Below are 21,447 nucleotides of genomic sequence, written 5' to 3'. Positions count from 1 at the left end.
CTACACCAGCCTCATCTCTGCTCCTACCCAAACGTAGAGAAACCCCCTGTCTTGGAGACAGAAGAACGGGAAGAGCCTGTGCGTGAAGGGGGTGCGGGGGAAAGTGTAGAGAAGCTCCATGGAGTCCGCATTGTACAGGGACACCAGCCCCCCCTCATAGTCCAGATACACCCCCAGCTTTGGGGGCCTCTCATGAGGGGACAGAGGGGTCTCAGGGGAGGTCAGAGCCCTGTACTGACCCTTCCACCTCTCCACAGCCCAGACTTCCCCCTCAGGGGACCATGTGATCTGTAGCTTCCTCTCCACAGACTCTGCTGCGACCCCCACAGTCCATCCCCCCTCCTGCAGCAGCTGCACCTCCCAGTAATGTCTGCCGGAGGTGAACCCCTCACTCCCCAGCACACAGGGCCAGGAGGTAAATCTCTTGGGGGTGTCCGGCAGGGGCTGTGCTGTGCGTGTCCATGTCACTCGTCTCCCCCCCTCAGACAGGCGGAGCGTCGGATGCGCCGTGTCTGGATCCAGAGTCACCGTCACTGCAGGGAAGAGAATCAGAATTAGAGCACAGAGGACCAATCACAAAGAACCACACTGCACTTTACTCTGCACTAGCCAGCACCTACATGGAAGGAGCGCACTGTACTATGAAATAAACCGCACTATACTGCAGTAAAATGAATCTACACACTGTACTGCACTAGACAGTACCCATCCTATCATAGTCTACTGAGCTACACTGTGCAATACACTGCACCTTACAGCAACTACATGCAAGGAGCGCACTGTATTGGACTGCACTGTCGGCACCTACCTGGAAGGAGCGCACTGTACTGTAAAATACACTGCACTACACCACACCTACCTGGAAGGAGTGCACTGTACTGTAAAATACACTGCACTACACCACACTGTGAGAAGTTGTCCTGATATATGATGTTTCCAATTCTGGAACCACCTTGTATCAGTCCAAACAATCCCTTATGGTGTCTGGTTGTAAGTCAACCTTGTTAGACAAGCTATCCTAGGGGTAGCATGGACTAAGCAGCCTTAAAGGCTTAACTTAAGAGGTCGTGTTAAGCGAGCTGTTTTACCACATACAATCCTGTAATATCAAATGAAAGGACACCACACAAGTATATATTATAAAAATATATGTGTTTATTTCTAAAATAATCCCCAGTACTCTTTATGAGCAAAGGGGCACAAGCGTTAAATCAAAAGCACAGTATAACATACAAAGTTGCACAATTATGGATGAGGGCGGGTGGCCACTCAAACCGTATATTAAGAAAGTGGTATAAGAGATAGCAATCGAACAGTGGTTAGGCCTAGGGCCTAGGGAATCGCTGGGAGCAGTCGGGACTAGCAATGCTGAAGTCGGGAAAAGCCCGCGGGATTCGGGTGCAGCACGTAAAGTGTGACTTGCACCAATGTAATGTCAATGGTGCGTAAAAGTTACACAAGTAGAGTTTAAAGATACTTCCGCTGAACCTAGAGGAACAAAACTTAAGACACAGACCCTAGAGGTGTGTACCAGTGTAGGGACACCGGCGTTGCAATGTTACCTCACCCACAGGAAGTGGGTGCACAGGGTCGAAGTGGCGTCGGGTTTTGACACGCAGGCTCTTGGTGCTTGGAGCTGAAGATGCTGCAGGCGATGGGAAGCAGAAGTGTCCGGTGTGATCCAAGGGTGGATCGAAGTCGAGAAGTATCTGAAAGCAGAGGGGACAGAGTCTGGGTCACTCAACAGTGACCAGGGTGGAACCAGGACAATGTTGGGCGCAATCAGATGGTTGTCGAGGAGCTTCTCTCCGCTGTCACGTGGGCTCTGGGGCATCTGCGACGTCCAGGAGCAGGTCACGATCTGTCCCACGCAGGCTCGTAGTTGGCGCTGTCGGCTTCAGGATTGGAGCAAACAACACTTGGCAAAAGCAATCCACGCGGAACTGGGAGATTGCTTCTCACTCGGACCAGGAGGGTCAGAGCGGGTGCTCCTTTTCACAGGCGCTGCTGCAAATCTGGAGCAACCAGAAAAGCAGGTCGATTTAAGGTTTTCGTCAGCACAGGGGCAACAAGCCAGCTGGCAAGTGACCGGGCCAACGCGTCAAGCCAACACAAGCAGAAGGGCCCCACGCAGCACTCGTCGAGTGTGGAGGGGTGAGCTTCGGTGCAAGAGTAGCTCAGGGTTGGGGCTTCTCAGACCCCGGTGTACAGCTTCAAGGGTCACTCGTGGGCTGCACAGTCAGCGTCTCATGGCCTTTTCAAGAAGGCGTGCCCCACGCTTCCGGTCGCCTCCACGGGTCTCAGCTCTGCAGGGACTGTGAATCGGGCTGGAGGAAGGCAGGCAAGCTTGATCTCGTCGATCTCTGTCGCTCGAGTTCCGGCGGGAACTGCAACAAAGCAAGGGTCGAGGTGCTGGATGGTGCCTGTTTGCACAGGGTGGTCACTCCTTGACCACAAGGGAGATTCTTCAGTCTTCTACGTTCAGTAGGATGTCGAAGGGTCCAGAGTTTTGTTTCTTATGTTTCGTCAGTATAATCTGAGTTGCATTGGCACTGCTCCCACTCTTATTCAAATCTGGTGGGCTGGATTACCTGCTAGGTCCCCTCCTATGGGTGGGACCCAGGAAGGGGGTGGATACACCCCTTTCCTTTGATCCATGTCGCGCTGGGACAGGGGCTGGTGTGCCCCAGAACCGGTTTGGCCGGATCCTGCAAGGGGCAGCCTTGTGCTCCCCAGGCAGGGTCTGGTTTCTTTCAAACCTCCCTGCTACAATCCACTATCTCCTGTCTGGGGTGGTGTAACACCGCCCTGCGACAGGAAACCCTTTGTCCAGGCCACAATTAGCTGAGTTTCGGTCAGCAGCAGGAGGCCAGACCCGTGTCTGTGGCAGAGGCATCCATTTTGTGGATCTAAGGCTCTTTTAAAATCAACCGCGTTTCAGTAAAGTAACATGTCTTCTCCCTCGAGAGGGGTGGAATGCTACCCCCGTCGCCAGAACTGGCGAGGGGGTAGTATTCCAATTCGTATGACACCTTACACGACATGTTTTGATAAAGCCAAACCAAAGCTGCTATATAGCTGCGAGGATTATAAGGCACTTAATAGTATATGGTATGGCATTATCCCGGAACCAGCTTGGGGAGTTGTTCCCGACAGCTGGAAACGGGCTCAGCTCATGCTAGAGCTCCATCTCACATTAAACCACGCACTCTGCCTCCAGGATTGATAAGGCCTTCCATAGGAGTGACTCACAGGTTTATATGTGTCCAGATATAGGTTTAGATATAGGTATACTATATCTAAGCAAGGGGTGATTACACCAACTTGCCCCAGCTGAGTGATCAGCCAGTTGTGTCAATTTAAGAACCAGCCAGGGGTGGCAAAAGATATGCTGCAGCCCCTGGTAGGCCTTGGTGGCACCTATGCCCTGAGCACCTATGGTGCATGGTACAGGGGCTGACAAGGAGTCCATTTCCAATTGTGGTATGTACCTATAGCACATGTATTACGAATTTAGAGAGAGAACAGCAGGCTGGGGGTCTGATCAGCAGGCCCACAGCCTCAGTAAGTCGAAAACCAGTGAAGCAAAAAGCAAAAAATTGGGGTGACCATAGGATAGCAGACCCTACTTTCCTACACAACCCCCCCCCCCCCAAACGCAGGGACATTAAACTTAACCATGACCAGATAAGTCTTCATGTTCTAAGTGGAAGTACCTGGAGAGACCATCTGCATTACCATGGTCAGTCCCTGGGCGGTGCTCCACTGTAAAGTCCATCCCCTGTAGGGAAATGGACAACCTGAGCAGTTTGGGATTTTCACCCTTCATCTGATTTAGCCACAAGAGGGGCTTATGGTCTGTCTGAATTAGGAAGTGAGTACCAAACAAGTATGGCCTCAACTTCTTCAGGGCCCAAACCACAGCAAAGGCCTCCCTCTCAATAGCTGACCAACGTTTCTCCCTGGGGGTAGGCCTTCTGCTAATAAAAGCAATGGGCTGGTCTTGACCATCTTGATTAAGTTGTGAAAGCACAGCTCCCAACCCCAACTCAGAAGCATCTGTTTGTACAATGAACTGTTTGGAGTAGTCAGGACTCTTCAGGATAGGTGCAGAGCACATGGCCTTCTTCAGGTCATCAAATGCCTTTTGACAGCTAACTGTCCACTGAACCTTTTTTGGCATCTTCTTAGATGTCAAGTCATATAATGGTGTCACAATGGACCCATAGTTTTTCACAAACTTCCTGTAATACCCAGTCAGGCCCAAGAAGGCTCTGACTTGTGTCTGGGTAGTTGGAGGAGCCCAGTCCTGTATTGTCTGGATCTTGCTCTCCAGTGGTTGAACTTGACCCCCACCTACTAGGTGGCCCAAGTACACAACCTTGCTCTGCCCTATCTGGCACTTGGTAGCCTTGATAGTCAGGCCTGCCTTTTGCAGGGCCTCCAGAACCTTCTTCAGGTGGATCAGGTGATCCTCCCAGGTGGAGCTAAAGACAGCAATATCATCTAGATATGCTGCGCAAAAGTCATCCAACCCAGAAAGGACTTGATTCACCAACCTTTGGAAGGTGGCAGGTGCATTCTTCAAACCAAAGAGCATTACCACAAACTGATAATGTCCACTAGGGGTAGAGAATGCTGTTTTGGCTTTTGACTCTTCAGCTAACCTGATCTGCCAGTAGCCAGCTGTCAAATCAAATGTGCTCAGAACCTTGGCAGAAGCCAATTTATCAATTAGCTCATCTGCTCTTGGAATGGGATGTGCATTTGTCCTAGTGACAGCATTGAGACCTCTGTAGTCCACACAAAACCTCATTTCTCTTTTTCCATCTTGGGTATGAGGTTTTGGCACAAGGACCACTGGGCTAGCCCATGGGCTCTCAGATGGCTCAATCACTCCAAGCTCCAACATCTTTTGCACCTCAGCCTTTATACAATCCCTGACATGGTCAGGTTGCCTGTAGATTTTATTCTTGATAGGCAGACTGTCACCAGTGTCCACCTCATGGGTGCACCAGTTAGTTTGACTGGGTGTGAGTGAAAACATATGCCTGTGGGCCTGCAACACCTGTCTGCAGTCCACCTGTTGTTGCTCAGTGAGGCTGCCTGCCAAGGCTACTCCATCAACTGAACCATCATCAGGGTTCTGCGAAAGCAGGTCTGGGAGAGGGTCACTCTCTTCCTCCTGTTCCCCATCTGTGGCCATGAGGAGACTCATGTCCTCCCTGTCAACAAATGCTTTCAAACGATTTACATGGAGCACCCTGTGGGGGCTCCTAGGGGTTCCAAAGTCAACCACATAGGTGACTTCTCCCTTCTTTTCAATGATAGGGTAGGGTCCAGTCCATTTGTCCTGAAGTGCTGCTGGGCCCACTGGGTCCAACACCCACACCTTCTGCCCTGGCTGGTACTCAACCAGAACAGCCTTTTGGTCATGCCAAGCTTTCTGTAATTCTTGGCTGGCCTCCAGGTTTTTAGATGCTCTCTCCATGTATTCAGCCATCCTGGAGCGGAGACCAAGTACATAGTCCACAATATCTAGCTTAGGCGTTTTGAGAGGTAACTCCCATCCTTCCTTCACCAAACATAGTGGACCCCTCACAGGGTGGCCAAACAAAAGTTCAAAAGGGCTGTAGCCAACCCCCTTCTGTGGGACCTCTCTGTAAGCAAAGAGCAAGCAGGGTAAAAGGGTGTCCCATTTCCGCCTAAGCTTCTCTGGTAATCCTTTTATCATTCCCTTGAGGGTCTTGTTTAATCTCCCCACAAGCCCATTGCACTGAGGATGATAGGGTGTGGTGAACTTGTAGTTCACTCCACACTCCTTCCACATTGCCTTTAAGTATCCAGACATGAAGTTTGTACCTCTGTCTGAAATAACCTCCTTTGGAAAGCCCACTCTTGAGAAAACTGCAATGAGGGCTTTTGCCACCACAGGTGCTGTGGTGGTCCTCAGGGGAATTGTCTCTGGATACCTGGTGGCATGATCCACTACCACCAGTATAAATCTGTGCCCAGATGCTGTTTGAGGATCCATGGGACCCACAATGTCTATTCCAACTCTTTCAAAGGGTACCCCCACCACAGGTAGTGGTATGAGGGGGCCTTTGTTGTGCCACCTGACTTACCACTGGCTTGGCAAGTGACACAGGAGCGACAAAACTCCTTGACATTTTCTGACATATGAGGCCAGTGAAAGTGAGGAACAAGCCTGTCCCAAGTCTTGTTCTGGCCTAAGTGTCCTGCAAGGGGAATATCATGGGCCAAGGTGAGAAGGAAACTCCTAAACTTCAAAGGTATAACCAACCTCCTGGTTGTGCCAGGCTTGGGGTCTCTAGCCTCCGAGTAAAGGAGTCCATCATTCCAATAAACTTTATGGGCACCTTGAGCATTCCCTGCAGCCTCAGCAGCAGCTAGCTGTCTGAGGGGTTCAAGTGAAGGGCAATCTAATTGGGCCTGCCCCAGGTCTGCCCTTGAGGATCCCCCTGTCCCCAGAAACTCAACCTGGTCAGGTTCAAGCTCCTCAGGGACAGTCTCCTCTTGGACTGCAGAATCAGTTTCCTGTGAAACCTGATCCTCAACCTGGGGCAAGTGGGAAGGCACAGCCTTAACCCTCTTGCTCCTTCTCTTGGGTTGTGGTTGGTCAATTGTTTCCAGAGCCACCACTGGTTCAGGAAGGCACTTCTTAGCCTGAGACCTTGTCACTGCAAGGACATGAGCTGAAATCCCTAGCATTTCTGCATGAGTCCTGTACTCCACTTCTGACCAAACTGAGCTTTCAAGATCATTGCCTAACAGACAGTCTACTGGGAGGTCTGCACTCACAACAACTTTCTTTAGGCCATCTACCCCTCCCCAGGAGAAGTTCACAACAGCCACACTATGGGAAGTAGTGGAGTTGCTTGCATTGGTCACTAGGTAACTTTCACCTAGTACAATCTGACCAGGGTCCACAAAGTCAGGTGTCACCATAGTGACACTGGCACAAGTGTCCCTGTAGGCCTGAGCCAGTTTCTCATTGATTAAGGGAGTCTGCCTATATTTGCCCAGATTACTGGGGCTTACTGCAGTGGGCAAAGATAAGTCCACATCATTTAGGAGAACTGCCTGTGTGGGGATTCTGACTAGGCCAGATTCCACCTCAGTACCCAGGGTCAACCCTACTAAACCCTTTGGCTGTGTACCACCACTGCTGACTGTACTAGGGGGTGCAGTTGCTTTAGGAGCTGCAGTGGTGGGGACTGGATTTTTCTTAGTGCATTCACTGCCCCAGTGTGAAACTGATTTGCAGGTATTACACCAAGGTTTCTTTGGGCCATCATTCTTCTTTTTCTTGTTTCCATTTTGGGAACCCCCCTCCTTATTGCTAGTTTGGGGGCCTGAAGACTTCTGGTCCTTTTCTTTGTCTTTCTGACTCCCACCCTTCTGGTCTGTTTTCTTCTGGTCACCATGGTTCTGGGGTTTCTGCTTAATCCTTGTTCTGACCCATTTGTCTGCCTTCTTTCCCAATTCTTGGGGAGAGGTCAGATCAGAGTCAACAAGGTACTGATGCAACAGCTGGTTCTGACAGTTATTAAGGATCTGTTCTCTCATTATAAGATTGTACAATCCTGTATAGTCTGAGACTTTACTTCCCTGCAGCCAACCCTCCAAAGCCTTAGTGGCACAATCAACAAAATCAGTCCAGTCCTGAGTCTGTGCTTTTTGGGTGTCTCTGAACAACAACCTGTATTGCTCAGTGATTAGGCCAAACCCTTCAATAAGAGCACTCTTCCGGACAGAGTAGTTTTTGGCATCCTCAGGTCTAACTGTGAGGAGCCTATCCCTCCCTTTCTCAGAAAAGGAGTACCATAATATTGCAGCCCACTGATCCTGAGGAACCTGCTGTACCATGCAGGCTCTTTCAATAGAAGTCATCCATTTGTGGATGTCATCCCATTCCTTGTAGGGGGGCATCATTTTTGTCAGGTTTCTATTATCATAGCTCCTGTCTTTAGGAATTTTGCTGCCACCAGTGGCATCTAAGCCACACAACTTTTGTTCTCTTCCTAAAGCAAGTTTAGCTTGAGCCAAGGCTACCTCTTCCCTCTCTATTTGTATTTGGACAGCCCTCATCCTGGCCCTATGCTCTTTCCTCTGGGGGGGGGGGGAGTCATTCCCCTTTGAGATCCTCTTGAGACACTAGAAACATGAGAGTCCCCTGAATGAGATCTCATCCTTCTGTTGCCTGGGAGGATTATGTTGTATGGTGAGGGGAGGTGCTGGCCCTCTCCCATCCCATGTAGGTCTAAGTTGGCCTGGTTAAGCCTGGCAACTACAGCCTGGTTACCCTGTTGATCCTGATTCTCAGGCTCCTCTATCTCTGAGCCCTCTTCCTCCTCTTCTTCTTCTTCTTCTTCTGGAGTGATCTTATCTTCAGGGTGGTTTATTCCATTTCCTACATCTAAGGAAGCTGCCTTAGAAACAGCTAAGTCATCCTGTTCTAGGATGGCTATCAGGATAGGAATGGTGGGGTGTCTGCCCCTTTTTAGCCCCCTTGCAATGCACAAGGCACTCAAGTCTTTGTGGCTAAGTTTGTCATAGCTGGAAGTTGCCTTGGTGGGGTCAACTACCGCAGGGACAGTGCTGGGAGCTCCACCTGCGTCAGACATGACTGCTAGTGAGGTGTAAGTGATGCACTTACCTACACTAAGTGTTTTCCTACTGTACCTTGCTAGTGAGTTGTAGTCAGGGTGTGCTAATCCCTTTAATCTACAACTACTAAGTTCAGTAGGACTTAATATGCTAAGCTTTTGATTTATATGTACCTAAGGTACTTGATGCGATCTTTCAATTTGATAAAAGATTACAATGGTAAAATAACAGCAAGCTCAAATCCGCACCGCTGCGCACCAATGTGAGAAGTTGGCCTGATATATGATGTTTCCAATTCTGGAACCACCTTGTATCAGTCCAAACAATCCCTTATGGTGTCTGGTTGTAAGTCAACCTTGTTAGACAAGCTATCCTAGGGGTAGCATGGACTAAGCAGCTTTAAAGGCTTAACTTAAGAGGTCGTGTTAAGCGAGCTGTTTTACCACATACAATCCTGTAATATCAAATGAAAGGACACTACACAAGTATATATTATAAAAATATATGTGTTTATTTCTAAAATAATCCCCAGTACTCTTTATGAGCAAAGGGGCACAAGCGTTAAATCAAAAGCACAGTATAACATACAAAGTTGCACAATTATGGATGAGGGCGGGTGGCCACTCAAACCATATATTAAGAAAGTGGTATAAGAGATACCAATCGAACAGTGGTTAGGCCTAGGGCCTAGGGAATCGCTGGGAGCAGTCGGGACTAGCAATGCTGAAGTCGGGAAAAGCCCGCGGGATTCGGGTGCAGCACGTAAAGTGCGGCTTGCACTAATGTAATGTCAATGGTGCGTAAAAGTTACACAAGTAGAGTTTAAAAATACTTTCGCTGAACCTAGAGGAACAAAACTTAAGACACAGACCCTAGAGGTGTGTACCAGTGTAGGGACACCGGCGTTGCAATGTTACCTCACCCACAGGAAGTGGGTGCACAGGGTCGAAGTGGCGTCGGGTTTTGACACGCAGGCTCTTGGTGCTTGGAGCTGAAGATGCTGCAGGCGATGGGAAGCAGAAGTGTCCGGTGTGATCCAAGGGTGGATCGAAGTCGAGAAGTATCTGAAAGCAGAGGGGACAGAGTCTGGGTCACTCAACAGTGACCAGGGTGGAACCAGGACGGAACCAGGCAATGTCGGGCGCAATCAGATGGTTGTCGAGGAGCTTCTCTCCGCTGTCACGTGGGCTCTGGGGCATCTGCGACGTCCAGGAGCAGGTCACGATCTGTCCCACGCAGGCTCGTAGTTGGCGCTGTCGGCTTCAGGATTGGAGCAAACAACACTTGGCAAAAGCAATCCACGCGGAACTGGGAGATTGCTTCTCACTCGGACCAGGAGGGTCAGAGCGGGTGCTCCTTTTCACAGGAGCTGGTGCAAATCTGGAGCAACCAGAAAAGCAGGTCGATTTAAGGTTTTCGTCAGCACAGGGGCCACAAGCCAGCTGGCAAGTGACCGGGCCAACGCGTCGAGCCAACACAAGCAGAAGGGCCCCACGCAGCACTCGTCGAGTGTGGAGGGGTGAGCTTCGGAGCAAGAGTAGCTCAGGGTTGGGGCTTCTCAGACTCCGGTGTACAGCTTCGAGGATCACTCGTGGGCTGCACAGTCAGCGTCTCGTGGCCTTTTCAAGATGGCGTGCCCCACGCTTCCGGTCGCCTCCACGGGTCTCAGCTCTGCAGGGACTGTGAATGGGGCTGGATGAAGGCAGGCAAGCTTAATCTCGTTGATCTCTGTCGCTCGAGTTCCGGCGGGAACTGCAACAAAGCAAGGGTCAAGGTGCTGCATGGTGCCTGTTTGCACAGGGTGGTCACTCCTTGACCACAAGGGAGATTCTTCAGTCTTCTACGTTGAGTAGGATGTCGAAGGGTCCAGAGTTTCGTTTCTTATGTTTCGTCAGGATAATCTGAGTTGCATTGGCACTCCTCCCACTCTTATTCGAATCTGGTGGGCTGGATTACCTGCTAGGTCCCCTCCTATGGGTGGGACCCAGGAAGGGGGTGGATACACCCCTTTCCTTTGATCCAGGCCATGCTGGTACCGGGGCTGGTGTTCCCCAGAACCGGTTTGGCCGGATCCTGCAAGGGGCAGCCATGTGCTCCCCAGGCAGTGTCTGGTTTCTTTCAAACCTCCCTGCTACAATCCACTATCTCCTGTCTGGGGTGGTGTAACACCGCCCTGCGACAGGAAACCCTTTGTCCAGGCCACCATTTGCTGAGTTTCGGTCAGCAGCAGGAGGCCAGACCCCTGTCTGTGGCAGAGGCATCCATTTTGTGGATCTAAGGCTCTTTTAAAATCAACCGCGTTTCAGTAAAGTAACATGTCTTCTCCCTCAAGAGGGGTGGAATGCTACCCCCGTCGCCAGAACTGGCGAGGGGGTAGTATTCCAATTCGTATGACACCTTACACTACATGTTTTGATAAAGCCAAAACAAAGCTGCTATATAACCGCGAGGATTATAAGGCACTTAATAGTATATGGTATGGCATTATCCCGGAACCAGCTTAGGGAGTTGTTCGCCACAGCTGGAGACAGGCTCAGCTCATGCTAGAGCTCCAGCTCACATTAAACCACGCACTCTGCCTCCAGGATTGATAAGGCCTTCCATAGGAGTGACTCTCAGGTTTATATGTGTCCAGATATAGGTTTATATATAGGTATACTATATCTAAGCAAGGGGTGATTACACTAACTTGCCCCAGCTGAGTGATCAGCCAGTTGTGTCAATTTAAGAACCAGTCAGGGGTGGCAAAAGATATGCTGCAGCCCCTGGTAGGCCTTGGTGGCACCTATGCCCTGAGCACCTATGGTGCATGGTACAGGGGCTGACAAGGAGTCCATTTCCAATTGTGGTATGTACCTATAGCACATGTATTACGAATTTAGAGAGAGAACAGCAGGCTGGGGGTCTGATTAGCAGGCCCACAGCCTCAGTAAGTCGAAAACCAGTGAAGCAAAAAGCAAAAAATTGGGCTGACCATAGGATAGCAGACCCTACTCTCCTACACACACCTACCTGGAAGGAGCGCATTGCACTGTACAATACACTACACTACACCACACCTACCTGGAAGGAGCACACTGCACTGTACAATACACTGCACTACACCACACCTACCTGGAAGGAGCGCTCTTTACTGTACAATACACTGCACTACACCACACCTACCTGGAAGGAGTGCACTGTACTCTAAAATTCACTGCAATACACCACACCTACCAGGAAGAAGGGATTGTACTATACAATACACTGCACTACACCACACGTATCTGGAAGGAGTACAATGTACTGTACAATATAATGCACTACAACACACCTACCTGGAAGGAGCGCACTGTAATGTACTGTACTACTCTACATTAGCAGAACCAATCCGGAAGGAGCACATTGCAGTGCACTGTAAACTGAACTAAACAGCATCTATCTAGAAGCACGGTACTGAACAATATACTGCATTACATTGACCTACCTGGAAAGAGCACTGTGCACTGTACACTGCGCTACACAGGACCTATCACAAAGAACCACAATGTACCTCACACTGCATGCAAGGAGTGCACTGTACTGTACTGCACTAGCAGCACCTACCTAGAAGGATACACTGAAAAGCCCTCAACACCACCTAATCTGAAAGAAGCATACTCATGTGGAGTGTACACAGCACTAAAAAGTACTTATCGGTAAGGAGCGCTCTGTACAGTACACTGTGCTGGACACCACCTATCGGGAAGGCGTGCACTGCACTGAACACTGCACTAGACGGCGCCTATCTGGAGGAGCAGAGATGTGCTTTATACACAGTTCTGTTGTAGAAGGAGCAGCGCACCCACGAGGCGCTAGATATGGAACATTAGTTGGGTGGGGCCAAGCCAAAACAGGAACTTGTCAGTACACTGCAGTACAGAGTACAACGCTGCGAGTGCTTAAGAGCCCACAGTACTTAACACTGCGCTACAGCACCCACTGTCCTAGGTGAGACAGCATTAGATCGTGGACTGCACTGAAAATGATAATTGAGCTGGAGAACACTCTGTAGGCAGCACACACTGCACCAGACAAAATACTGCACCAGATCATGGACTGCACTAAAAAGATAACTGACCAGAACACGGCTAGGCAGGCCACTGTGCTAAATACTGCACTAGCACATCCACAGCACCAAGAGGACACTGTACTAGATGGAGCACTGCACTAGACAGCACAATATACTAGAGAGCACACTGAAGACAGCACAGGGCTCTAAAGCACCCACTGTCCTAGACGGTAGACTACACTAGACAGCTTGCTGTACTACAGAGCACTCTGAAGAGAGTAAACTGTGCTAGAGTACACCCCACTGTCCTAGACAGAGCACTGTGCTTGAGAGACCCCTGTACTACACACTGTGATAGATACTCACAGTACTACACTGCACACTGCTCTAGGCCACTCTTTGCACCAGATGATACTCAGTAATACACTGTGCAGGGCAACACACACTGCACTAGACAGCACACTCCATTAGATGGTGCACAGCTCTAGACAGCACACCACAAAAGACCACTGTACCTGATGTTAAGCTGCACAATATCTCGTAACAATACAGAAAGCACCCTGTGCAAAACGACAGCACATTGTTTTATAATTTAGTGGAGGGGACACTGTGCAAAGCTACACACTGCTCTAGACAACACACAATGATAGGCAGCACACTGCAGTATCTGGTATGCTGCACTGGGCATTACGGTGCTACAGAGCGCACACAGTCCTCGATGCACACTGCACCATTAAGCATACTATACTAGACATACAATCCATTCAAATGAACCCTAAAATAGTGCAATGTAACAGACAGTGCACTGCACAAATTAGCACACTGCATGAGATCGCTCACTGCAATAGGCAGCCCAAAGTGCTACACAATACACTATACACTGCACTAGAACTAACACTACATTAGCACACTGCACAAGAAAATACACTGGACTAGACAGTACATAGTTCTAGGCAGCATACAGCACAGGAGAGCACAACACAAGATACAATACACTATTTCACAAAACACTGCACCAGACAGCACACTGTGTCACACTGTATTAGATGACGCCTTGCTCTAGAGACCACACTGCACTACCCAGTACACTATACTACACTGACCACAGTGCTGCACTAGACAGTACACAGTGCTAGGGAGCTCACTGCACCGGATGACACACGGTAATAGACGGTATACTATATTAAAAAGCCGACTGCACTCGACAGCTCACTGCACTAGTGGATACATTGTATTAGACAGAAATCTGTACTAAGCAGTGCACTGTACAAGGTGTCACACTCTGTTGAAAGGTACGCTGCAGTAGACATCACCCTGCCCCAGAGGGCACACTGTACAGGACAGCACAACTAGCAAGAGCACTGTGCAGTGTGGAGCACTGTACAAGACTGTACCGTGCACAAGACAGCATTAACAAGAACTGTGCACTGTATGGCACACTGCCCTAGAGCAGGGGTCTCCAACCGGCCCTGGAGGGCCGGATTGAAGGACTGGGTTCTTTAAGACCCAGCGGTGCCAGGGCACAACACCTGAAACCTTCGTGGGTAACCTGCTCCGGCGTACGAATGACAGAGACACAGGACACTTCCTTCGGCGTCAAAGATTCAAGGTTTATTTGCTGCAGGGAACACAGATATCACGACAAGTACAACTCGTGCAACTTGGGGAGACGGCTTCAAATTGGTTCTGTGGATCGCTCCTTTTATACAGTTTTTACCCATAGGACAACATGGTACACAAAGGTTTACAACCCAGTTCCCACCATTATCCCCCAGAGGGGTCGCTTTGGTCACTTTGATACACATAAGGTCCGGAACATAAGTGCAGAAACATTTGGCGGTTCCCAACTGTAAAAACCCATCTTCTCAACATTAGTGCATTCCAATCGGCAGTAAAACAGATCGAAATAGGAACAAAGACAGGTGCAGAGGAAGACGGAGACAGTGGGGAAATCGGAAAGGGTGTAAAAGGGGAGGTATCGGGAAACACGAGATACAGGCATCAAAGGGACGTGCCTAATGAGATGCACGGCTGAGACAATAAACCGGCACGGCGAGATGAGCCTCGAGCGGGGCCATCTGCCTTACAGTATCATCCCCCTCGTCATAAAGACACTTACAAAGGACATGTGTCTTCCGCAAATATCTTGGGAGTCCCAGGGTCGCGAAGCGGACAGCGTCCGTTCGCTGGCTACTTGAGGGCAAGAGACAAAATGGATGCCGTATCTAAGATGGAACCCGTGGGTACAGATGAAAAACCCACATAACAAACGAACGGTTTAAGTTAGCACAGCGAAACTGCGCACACTTACTAAACTCGTCATTTGCGGTTCATAGATACCAGACTCGACCATATTCGTGCGAGTCGAAAACACCACTTACAATTGTCACGGAACCTCAGACGCTCCTTTTGCCCTCATGTAGGCAAGCACTAGTCGGAATCATATTCGATATTCATCAGACCATCGAGATGTTGCTGTAGCATAGCTCTGTCCAACCGAGTCCCCTTGGTAACAGGTGGCTGTCTCATACACGTTGTAGCACAGAGGCCACATAAGGCAGGACCACACTGCACACAAAGGCAACACGTGAACAGGAACACCACAACGACTCCGATGATCATCAGAATCTTCCAACCCCAAGTCGACATCAGGCCCCAAAACCATCCAAGTAGCGTCCAATCCCCTACATCCACGTGTATGGATTCGGAGATCTTATGCAACCTCGAGATGGCTTGATAGACAGTTGGAGCGTTATCTGGAATGAAAATGCAGCAGCTCGAATGGATCACCTTACATACCCCACCTCGATCTGCTAAGATGACATCTAAAACCATACGGTTTTGTAACGTCATAAGTCTATCCGCCTGAAGTTCAGTGGTGATATTACCAAGGGCACTGGCAGTAATATTAGCTGTCGATTCTACCACTCGAGTCAACTGTCTCAGGTTCCTACTATTAACCATAGGTCCCCAAAACGGGAGGAAACCCTTGAAAAAGTCTCCTGCCTCTTGACCGGCAGTATCCTCTTCGCTAATTACGCCTCGCTCAACTCTAGTCTTATGATAATCGGCATCTGCAGTGAACGTCGGAGGCAACAAATTTGCAATGAAGCATGAGCCCATGAAGTCAGCGGGCAACCATGCGTATGCACGATCATGACAGATAAAGTATGTACCCTTGGCAGCCAGAAACACAGGGGACGAGAACATCGGCAGAATGTAATTTTCAGTGCAAGCACTTGCTCCAAGTCGGGCTTGCGATTTTCGGCCACGACCCATGAGACAAAAATTACCAATGTGGGGTACGACCCATATCGGAGGTGAGCTTTTAAGCTGCTTTTCACTGGTGAACACACTATATTCGCCTCTACTTAGGACCCTATAGGCTTGTACCTCTTCTTCGGGAATAAGCGAGGGATCATAGATATCGCTATCTAAATCCTCTATTGCTATCGACAAAGGTTTTTGATACGAGGTAGGACCAGAGTAGGGAGAACGTGGTTCTCGAATGGGGTGGAAACCCAGTGCGCTTCGAAACATTGTCTGAAATGCTCGAGCAGACCCTTGGGAACTATACGGTAACACCAGATATGGAATTCCCTTATCCGTAGTATGTGGCATCAACCCACACACCCAACAATTAGTAGTGTTAACCACTAACTGATGCTGATGAAGGAGCTGAATAAAGGAATTGTTGCGGAATTCTACACGTCTAGCCTGTTCGTGTTCGGGTAACATATGAAAGGAATGAGGAGAAACAGTGGAGGTAAGTTTAGGGTCAGGAGTAGGAGTAGGTGTAGCAGAAGGTAAGAAGTAAGACATCGTGTAATACACCCCACCCGCCAATAATGCAGAAGCAGTCAAAAACAATACAAATAGTTGGAATATAAAGCATTTGGTGCGACTGAGTTGCTGCAGCTTGAATCTATGAGCCTGAGCTCCTTCCAAATCATTCAGCTTCGAGAATGCCATTCCCTACGACCGTCCGCAACGTTTCTTGACGCACTTCGTTCTGTGTAGCAATAGTCAATCCCTAGGAGTTCCCAGGAACCGACGGCCTTTAACCTAGCGTCAAGACCTACTATCCAGAAGGAAGTACGCGCGCGGCCCTACGGCCTTTAATGCACAATATATATGTATGCAAAAACAACATCTCTCAGCTGTGGAAGCAAAAAGTGTAAGGAACGAAGCTCAATGAATATGTACAAAATAATTACAGTGGTACGAATGTTCAAACTGATCGTGGAAAACGGGATAATGCAATTATCAAAAGACAAAACAGGATCTTTTATTAGTCTCTGGTGCTAGATCGCAAAAAGTATCGGGTTTTCCCAGGACGTGTCTGTTCGTCGAACAAAGGATCCGTTGAAGGGACAGCGTCCTGTCGATCAGCTGAATGTTCTGGTCTTGAGTCCTTCTCTGACAATCGTTCAACAGTGTCTCTCTGCTGCACTGAGGATTCTCCGACAGGTTGTGCGTCGCTAAAAGGTACAAACGCCGGCAATCCTTCGGTTTCAGTTGATGCAATGCCTTTCCTCACCCACGAGTCTGCTGGCAACGGAATGGGGATTTTCTTTGTGTGGGTGGCGTGCACCCAATTCTTCCGCCCCTCAAGACGAACTGCAGTTCTCGTGGCAAGGAGGACCTGATAGGGTCCGGTAAACCTCGGGTCCAAGTTGTTCTTGCGCGAAAAGTTCCGCGTCACCACCCAATCTCCGGGCTGGAGCTGGTGGCCTGGACCCTCCGTCTGCGTCGGCAATGCTTTGTGAACCTGTTGGTGAATTAACCTCAGTTTAGCAGTCAAGTCATGAAGATAATCGATCAACATTGGGTACTCAAGATCACGAAAAATACCTGGCCTAGGAACCCCCCACACATTCGCAGGACGACCGAACACTATTTCATAGGGACTAAGCCCTACTCGGGAGTGTACAGTCGCCCTAGTTGACAGTAATGCTAAGGGTAAAGCGTCAGGCCACGAAAGACCAGTCGTAGCCTGAATCTTCGCTAACTTTAGTTTAAGGGTGCCGTTATACCCTTCAACCAAACCAGCTGACTGGGGATGATTGGCGCTGTGGAATTTCTGATTAATTCCAAGGCCCTTACACACACTCTTCATCACACTACCCACAAACTCACTTCCGTTATCTGACCACACGACTCTAGGCATTCCATACCGAGGAAAATATTCCTTCAGCAGGATTTTCGCAGTAGACAAAGCAGTATTGTCTTTGAGAGGATAAGCCTCGATCCATCGGGAGAATGCGCAAACCACGACTAAAACGTATTTCAGGTTATTGCATCTCTCCATATGGATGAAGTCCAATTGAATCACCTCAAAGGGGCATGAAGGGGGAGCAAAACTGCCAGGAGGAGTTGGGGTTCCTTTGCCAGGATTGTACATCATGCACACCATACAATTCTTAACCAAGCGTTCAGCACATTTCGTGATACCATCATTCTTCCATACAGGAGACAACAATTTACAAATACCTTTCGTGCTAATATGTGCCAACCCATGCGCCATTGTCACAACGGCCAGCACATACGCATCCGGTAACATCCATCTCTTCTGATCAGACAAATCAATCCAACAACCATTCGCATCCAACTTTCCCGTACTTTCTTTCCACTTCGTCTTTTCAGTGTCGGTGGCCTCATTCTGAATTGCTTTCACACTCTCGATAGTGTCCTCACACATGCTCGATTCTGTAGACCACCTAACCGAACTCGTCACATACATTCGAGTGCTAAGGTTCCGGGCAGTCTCCTTAGCAGTCTCATCCGCAAACGCATTACCACGACCAACATCATCCGTCACCTTACGATGCGCACTACATTTAACAATCGCTACTTGTTTAGGTAACGTCAATGCATCCAAAAGATCATTCACAAGCTGGCCATGCTGAATCTTCGTACCATGCGACGTCAAGAAACCTCTCTCTCTCCACAATCGTCCAAAACTATGTGCGACGCCAAATGCATATTGGCTGTCGGTAAACACATTCACACGTTTCCCTTTCGCTAACACACACGCTCTAGTAAGAGCAATCAGCTCTGCAGCTTGGGCAGAATTCTGATTTAATCTTGCAGTTTCAACAACAGTATTCAACGTTACAACAGCATAAGCAGTAGTCACATCGCCATTCGGCAACTTAAAGCATGACCCATCCACATATAGTGTACCATCCGGATCTTCCAATGGGGTGTTTTTAAGGTCCACTCGACCTTTTGTTTCTTCTTCGGTCCTCAAGTAACAATCATGTTCTGCTACTGCATCTGACTCTGTGCTAATTGGTAACAAAGTTGCCGGGTTCAGAACATTACAACGTTTTATTTGAATGTGGCTTGCCAACAGCGTCAACTCGTAACCAGACAACCTCGCACTCGTCAGGTGCTGAGTTTTCGTCCGATTCAAAAGAGTATCGACTGCGTGCGGAACCATCACCGTAAGCATATTATCCATGACCAATCCTGCTGATTGTCGGATGGAGACCGCGGCTGCCGCTGTTGCTCGTAAACAACTCGGCAATGCTCTAGCTACCGGGTCCAAAGTCGAGGAAAAATATGCACATGGACGTTGCTTACCACCAAAAGGTTGCGTTAAGACACTCAAAGCACAACCTTCTCTCTCGTGAACATATAATGTAAACGGCTTGCTGTAGTCGGGAGTACCCAACACAGGAGCCGAACATAATGAATCACGCAGTTCAGAAAAACTTTTCTGACATTTTTCCGTCCATGGTAAAGGAGTCGAAACATCCTTGCACGTAAGAGCCACTAATGGTTTCGCTAGCAATGAAAAATTTGGAATCCATTGCCTGCAGTACGACGTGATACCTAGAAAGGCACGCACATCTCTTTGGGTTGTTGGCACAGCCATGCGCGCAATTGCTGCAATTCTCTCAGGGGTCAACCTCCTTCCCTCCTTTGACAATAAGTGACCTAGATAGGTTACTTCTTGACAACAATATTGGAGTTTAGAAGGGGACACCTTGTGATTCAACTCACAGAGATGGTGCAGCAACGACACCGTAGTAATTTTGCAAATGTCCTGAGTATCAGCAGCCACCAATAAGTCGTCGACGTATTGGATTAAGGCCGCACCGACCGGCAACCTAAACGCATCCAGTTGACCCTTCAAGGCTTGGCTGTAAATCGATGGACTTTCACAGTAGCCCTGAGGAGCGCGTTTGAACCGGAAGCTGCGTCCACCAAGAGAGAAACCGAAAAGGTCCCTGCTCTCCTCTGCAATCGGGATGCTGAAGAACGCATTCTTCAAGTCGATCACCGAAAACCACGATGCAGAAGCTGGAATCCGAGTCAGTAGCGCCGTGATGTCAGGCACAACAGGGAATTGAGGAACCACAATTTTATTCACCTCCCGTAAATCGATAACAAAGCGATAAACAGGCGGTTTCGAAGGATCAGTACGTTTAAGAATGGGCAGTACAGGGCTGTTGCACACGTTTCCCCTAGTCTCTTCAATGACATCCTTCTCGATCAGATCATAAATGATCGCTAACAGTGCTCGTTCACCATCAAGGGAGATACGATATTGGGGAATACGTGGCAATCGCACATTAGATTTCAACTGAACAACATATGGGGAGATATCAAGTAGGCCCACATCATTGGGACCTGTTGCCCACAAAGACGCAGGAAGAGAACTCAATTCCGGTGGGAGCTTGTCGAGAGACAAGTACATGGGAGAGACAACCCTCTCTCCTAACGTAAGCTTTACACCCGCAGGAGAACAATACAAAGTCGCATACAAACGTTTGAGCAAATCCAGGCCCAAAAGATTTTCACCACAACCCGTAGTCAAAATCAACGGAGCTTCGAGCTCACGAGGCCCAATTGTAAGGGGCAAAGGGCGCGAAACTGGATTGCTAACAGGGGCGCCAGAGAATCCAACGGAAACATTTGTTAAGCCAGACAAAGGTGCACCAGGGAGTTTCGAATGCTTAATGGAACTTTTCGCTGCACCAGTGTCCAACAGAAAAGGCTCAACGACGCCCGATGTAGCAACTGCGACGTAAGGCCCTCTCTGATCAACCGGAACTGATACCACTCCCTCTCCTTGTCTTTGGCTGTCCTAGTAATTACTGTCGTCAGTTCCCTGATCGACGTAGTAATCGTCTACATTGTACTGCGCAGATCGTCCTTGCGACGATCCACGTTGATCAAAACAATTATCGGAATTCGATGAGTTATCTGAGCGATCGTTCTGAGCACCACGACCTCTACCACGTGGTGCCTGCTGCGAACCACCACGACCTCCTCTCGATGAATTACCACTATTACTTTCATTTAGAACAGGACAATTGAATTTAATGTGACCCTCTTGTCTACAATAAGCACATTGATTGTATCCTAACGAGGATCTTTGGGAAGAGGAGTCATTACGAGTTTGGGATCGGTTCGATTGCGGCTGCGATCTATTTTGTTGCGAATTATTCTGATTTGAACGTGGAGGATACGCTTGCTGAAGCAGCACTTCAGTTTTTAGCTCTTTCGTCTTTTTATCAGCGCAGTCATTCTCTTCTTTCTCTCTGTTCTCATAATATTGTGCCGTAGCCAATATCTGAGCTGAAGTAGAAACGGCCCATGCACTTTCCGAATTCCTTAATTTATTGCTCAAATCGGGCAGCAAGTTTGAAACAAATTTATCCACGAACAACCTTTGACCACCCTCAGTGCTCATATCCTGGCCACTATAGTCGATGAATGCCTCCTCGAACCTCGTAAAGAAGTCGGAAACACTCTCGTCCTTCTTTTGCTTA

General features: G+C 48.9%; 1 protein-coding gene across 1 annotated transcript in view; it reads right to left on the bottom strand.

The window, feature by feature from the left end:
• The window catches only part of LOC147724967 (E3 ubiquitin-protein ligase TRIM39-like), a 49,153-nt gene continuing 27,706 nt past the window's right edge, over positions 1-21,447 (bottom strand). Inside the window, exons 4-5 of the mRNA XM_086967095.1 lie at positions 16,033-16,095; positions 1-533 (exon numbers count right to left, since the gene is read on the bottom strand). Coding sequence (XP_086823221.1) covers positions 1-533; positions 16,033-16,095 — 596 coding nt within the window. The remainder of the gene's footprint in view (positions 534-16,032; positions 16,096-21,447) is intronic.

Source organism: Lissotriton vulgaris, chromosome 4_1 (assembly GCF_964263255.1).
Source record: "Lissotriton vulgaris chromosome 4_1, aLisVul1.2, whole genome shotgun sequence".
Lineage (NCBI taxonomy): Eukaryota > Metazoa > Chordata > Amphibia > Caudata > Salamandridae > Lissotriton > Lissotriton vulgaris.
This window is presented reverse-complemented; position numbering and strand designations above follow the sequence as displayed.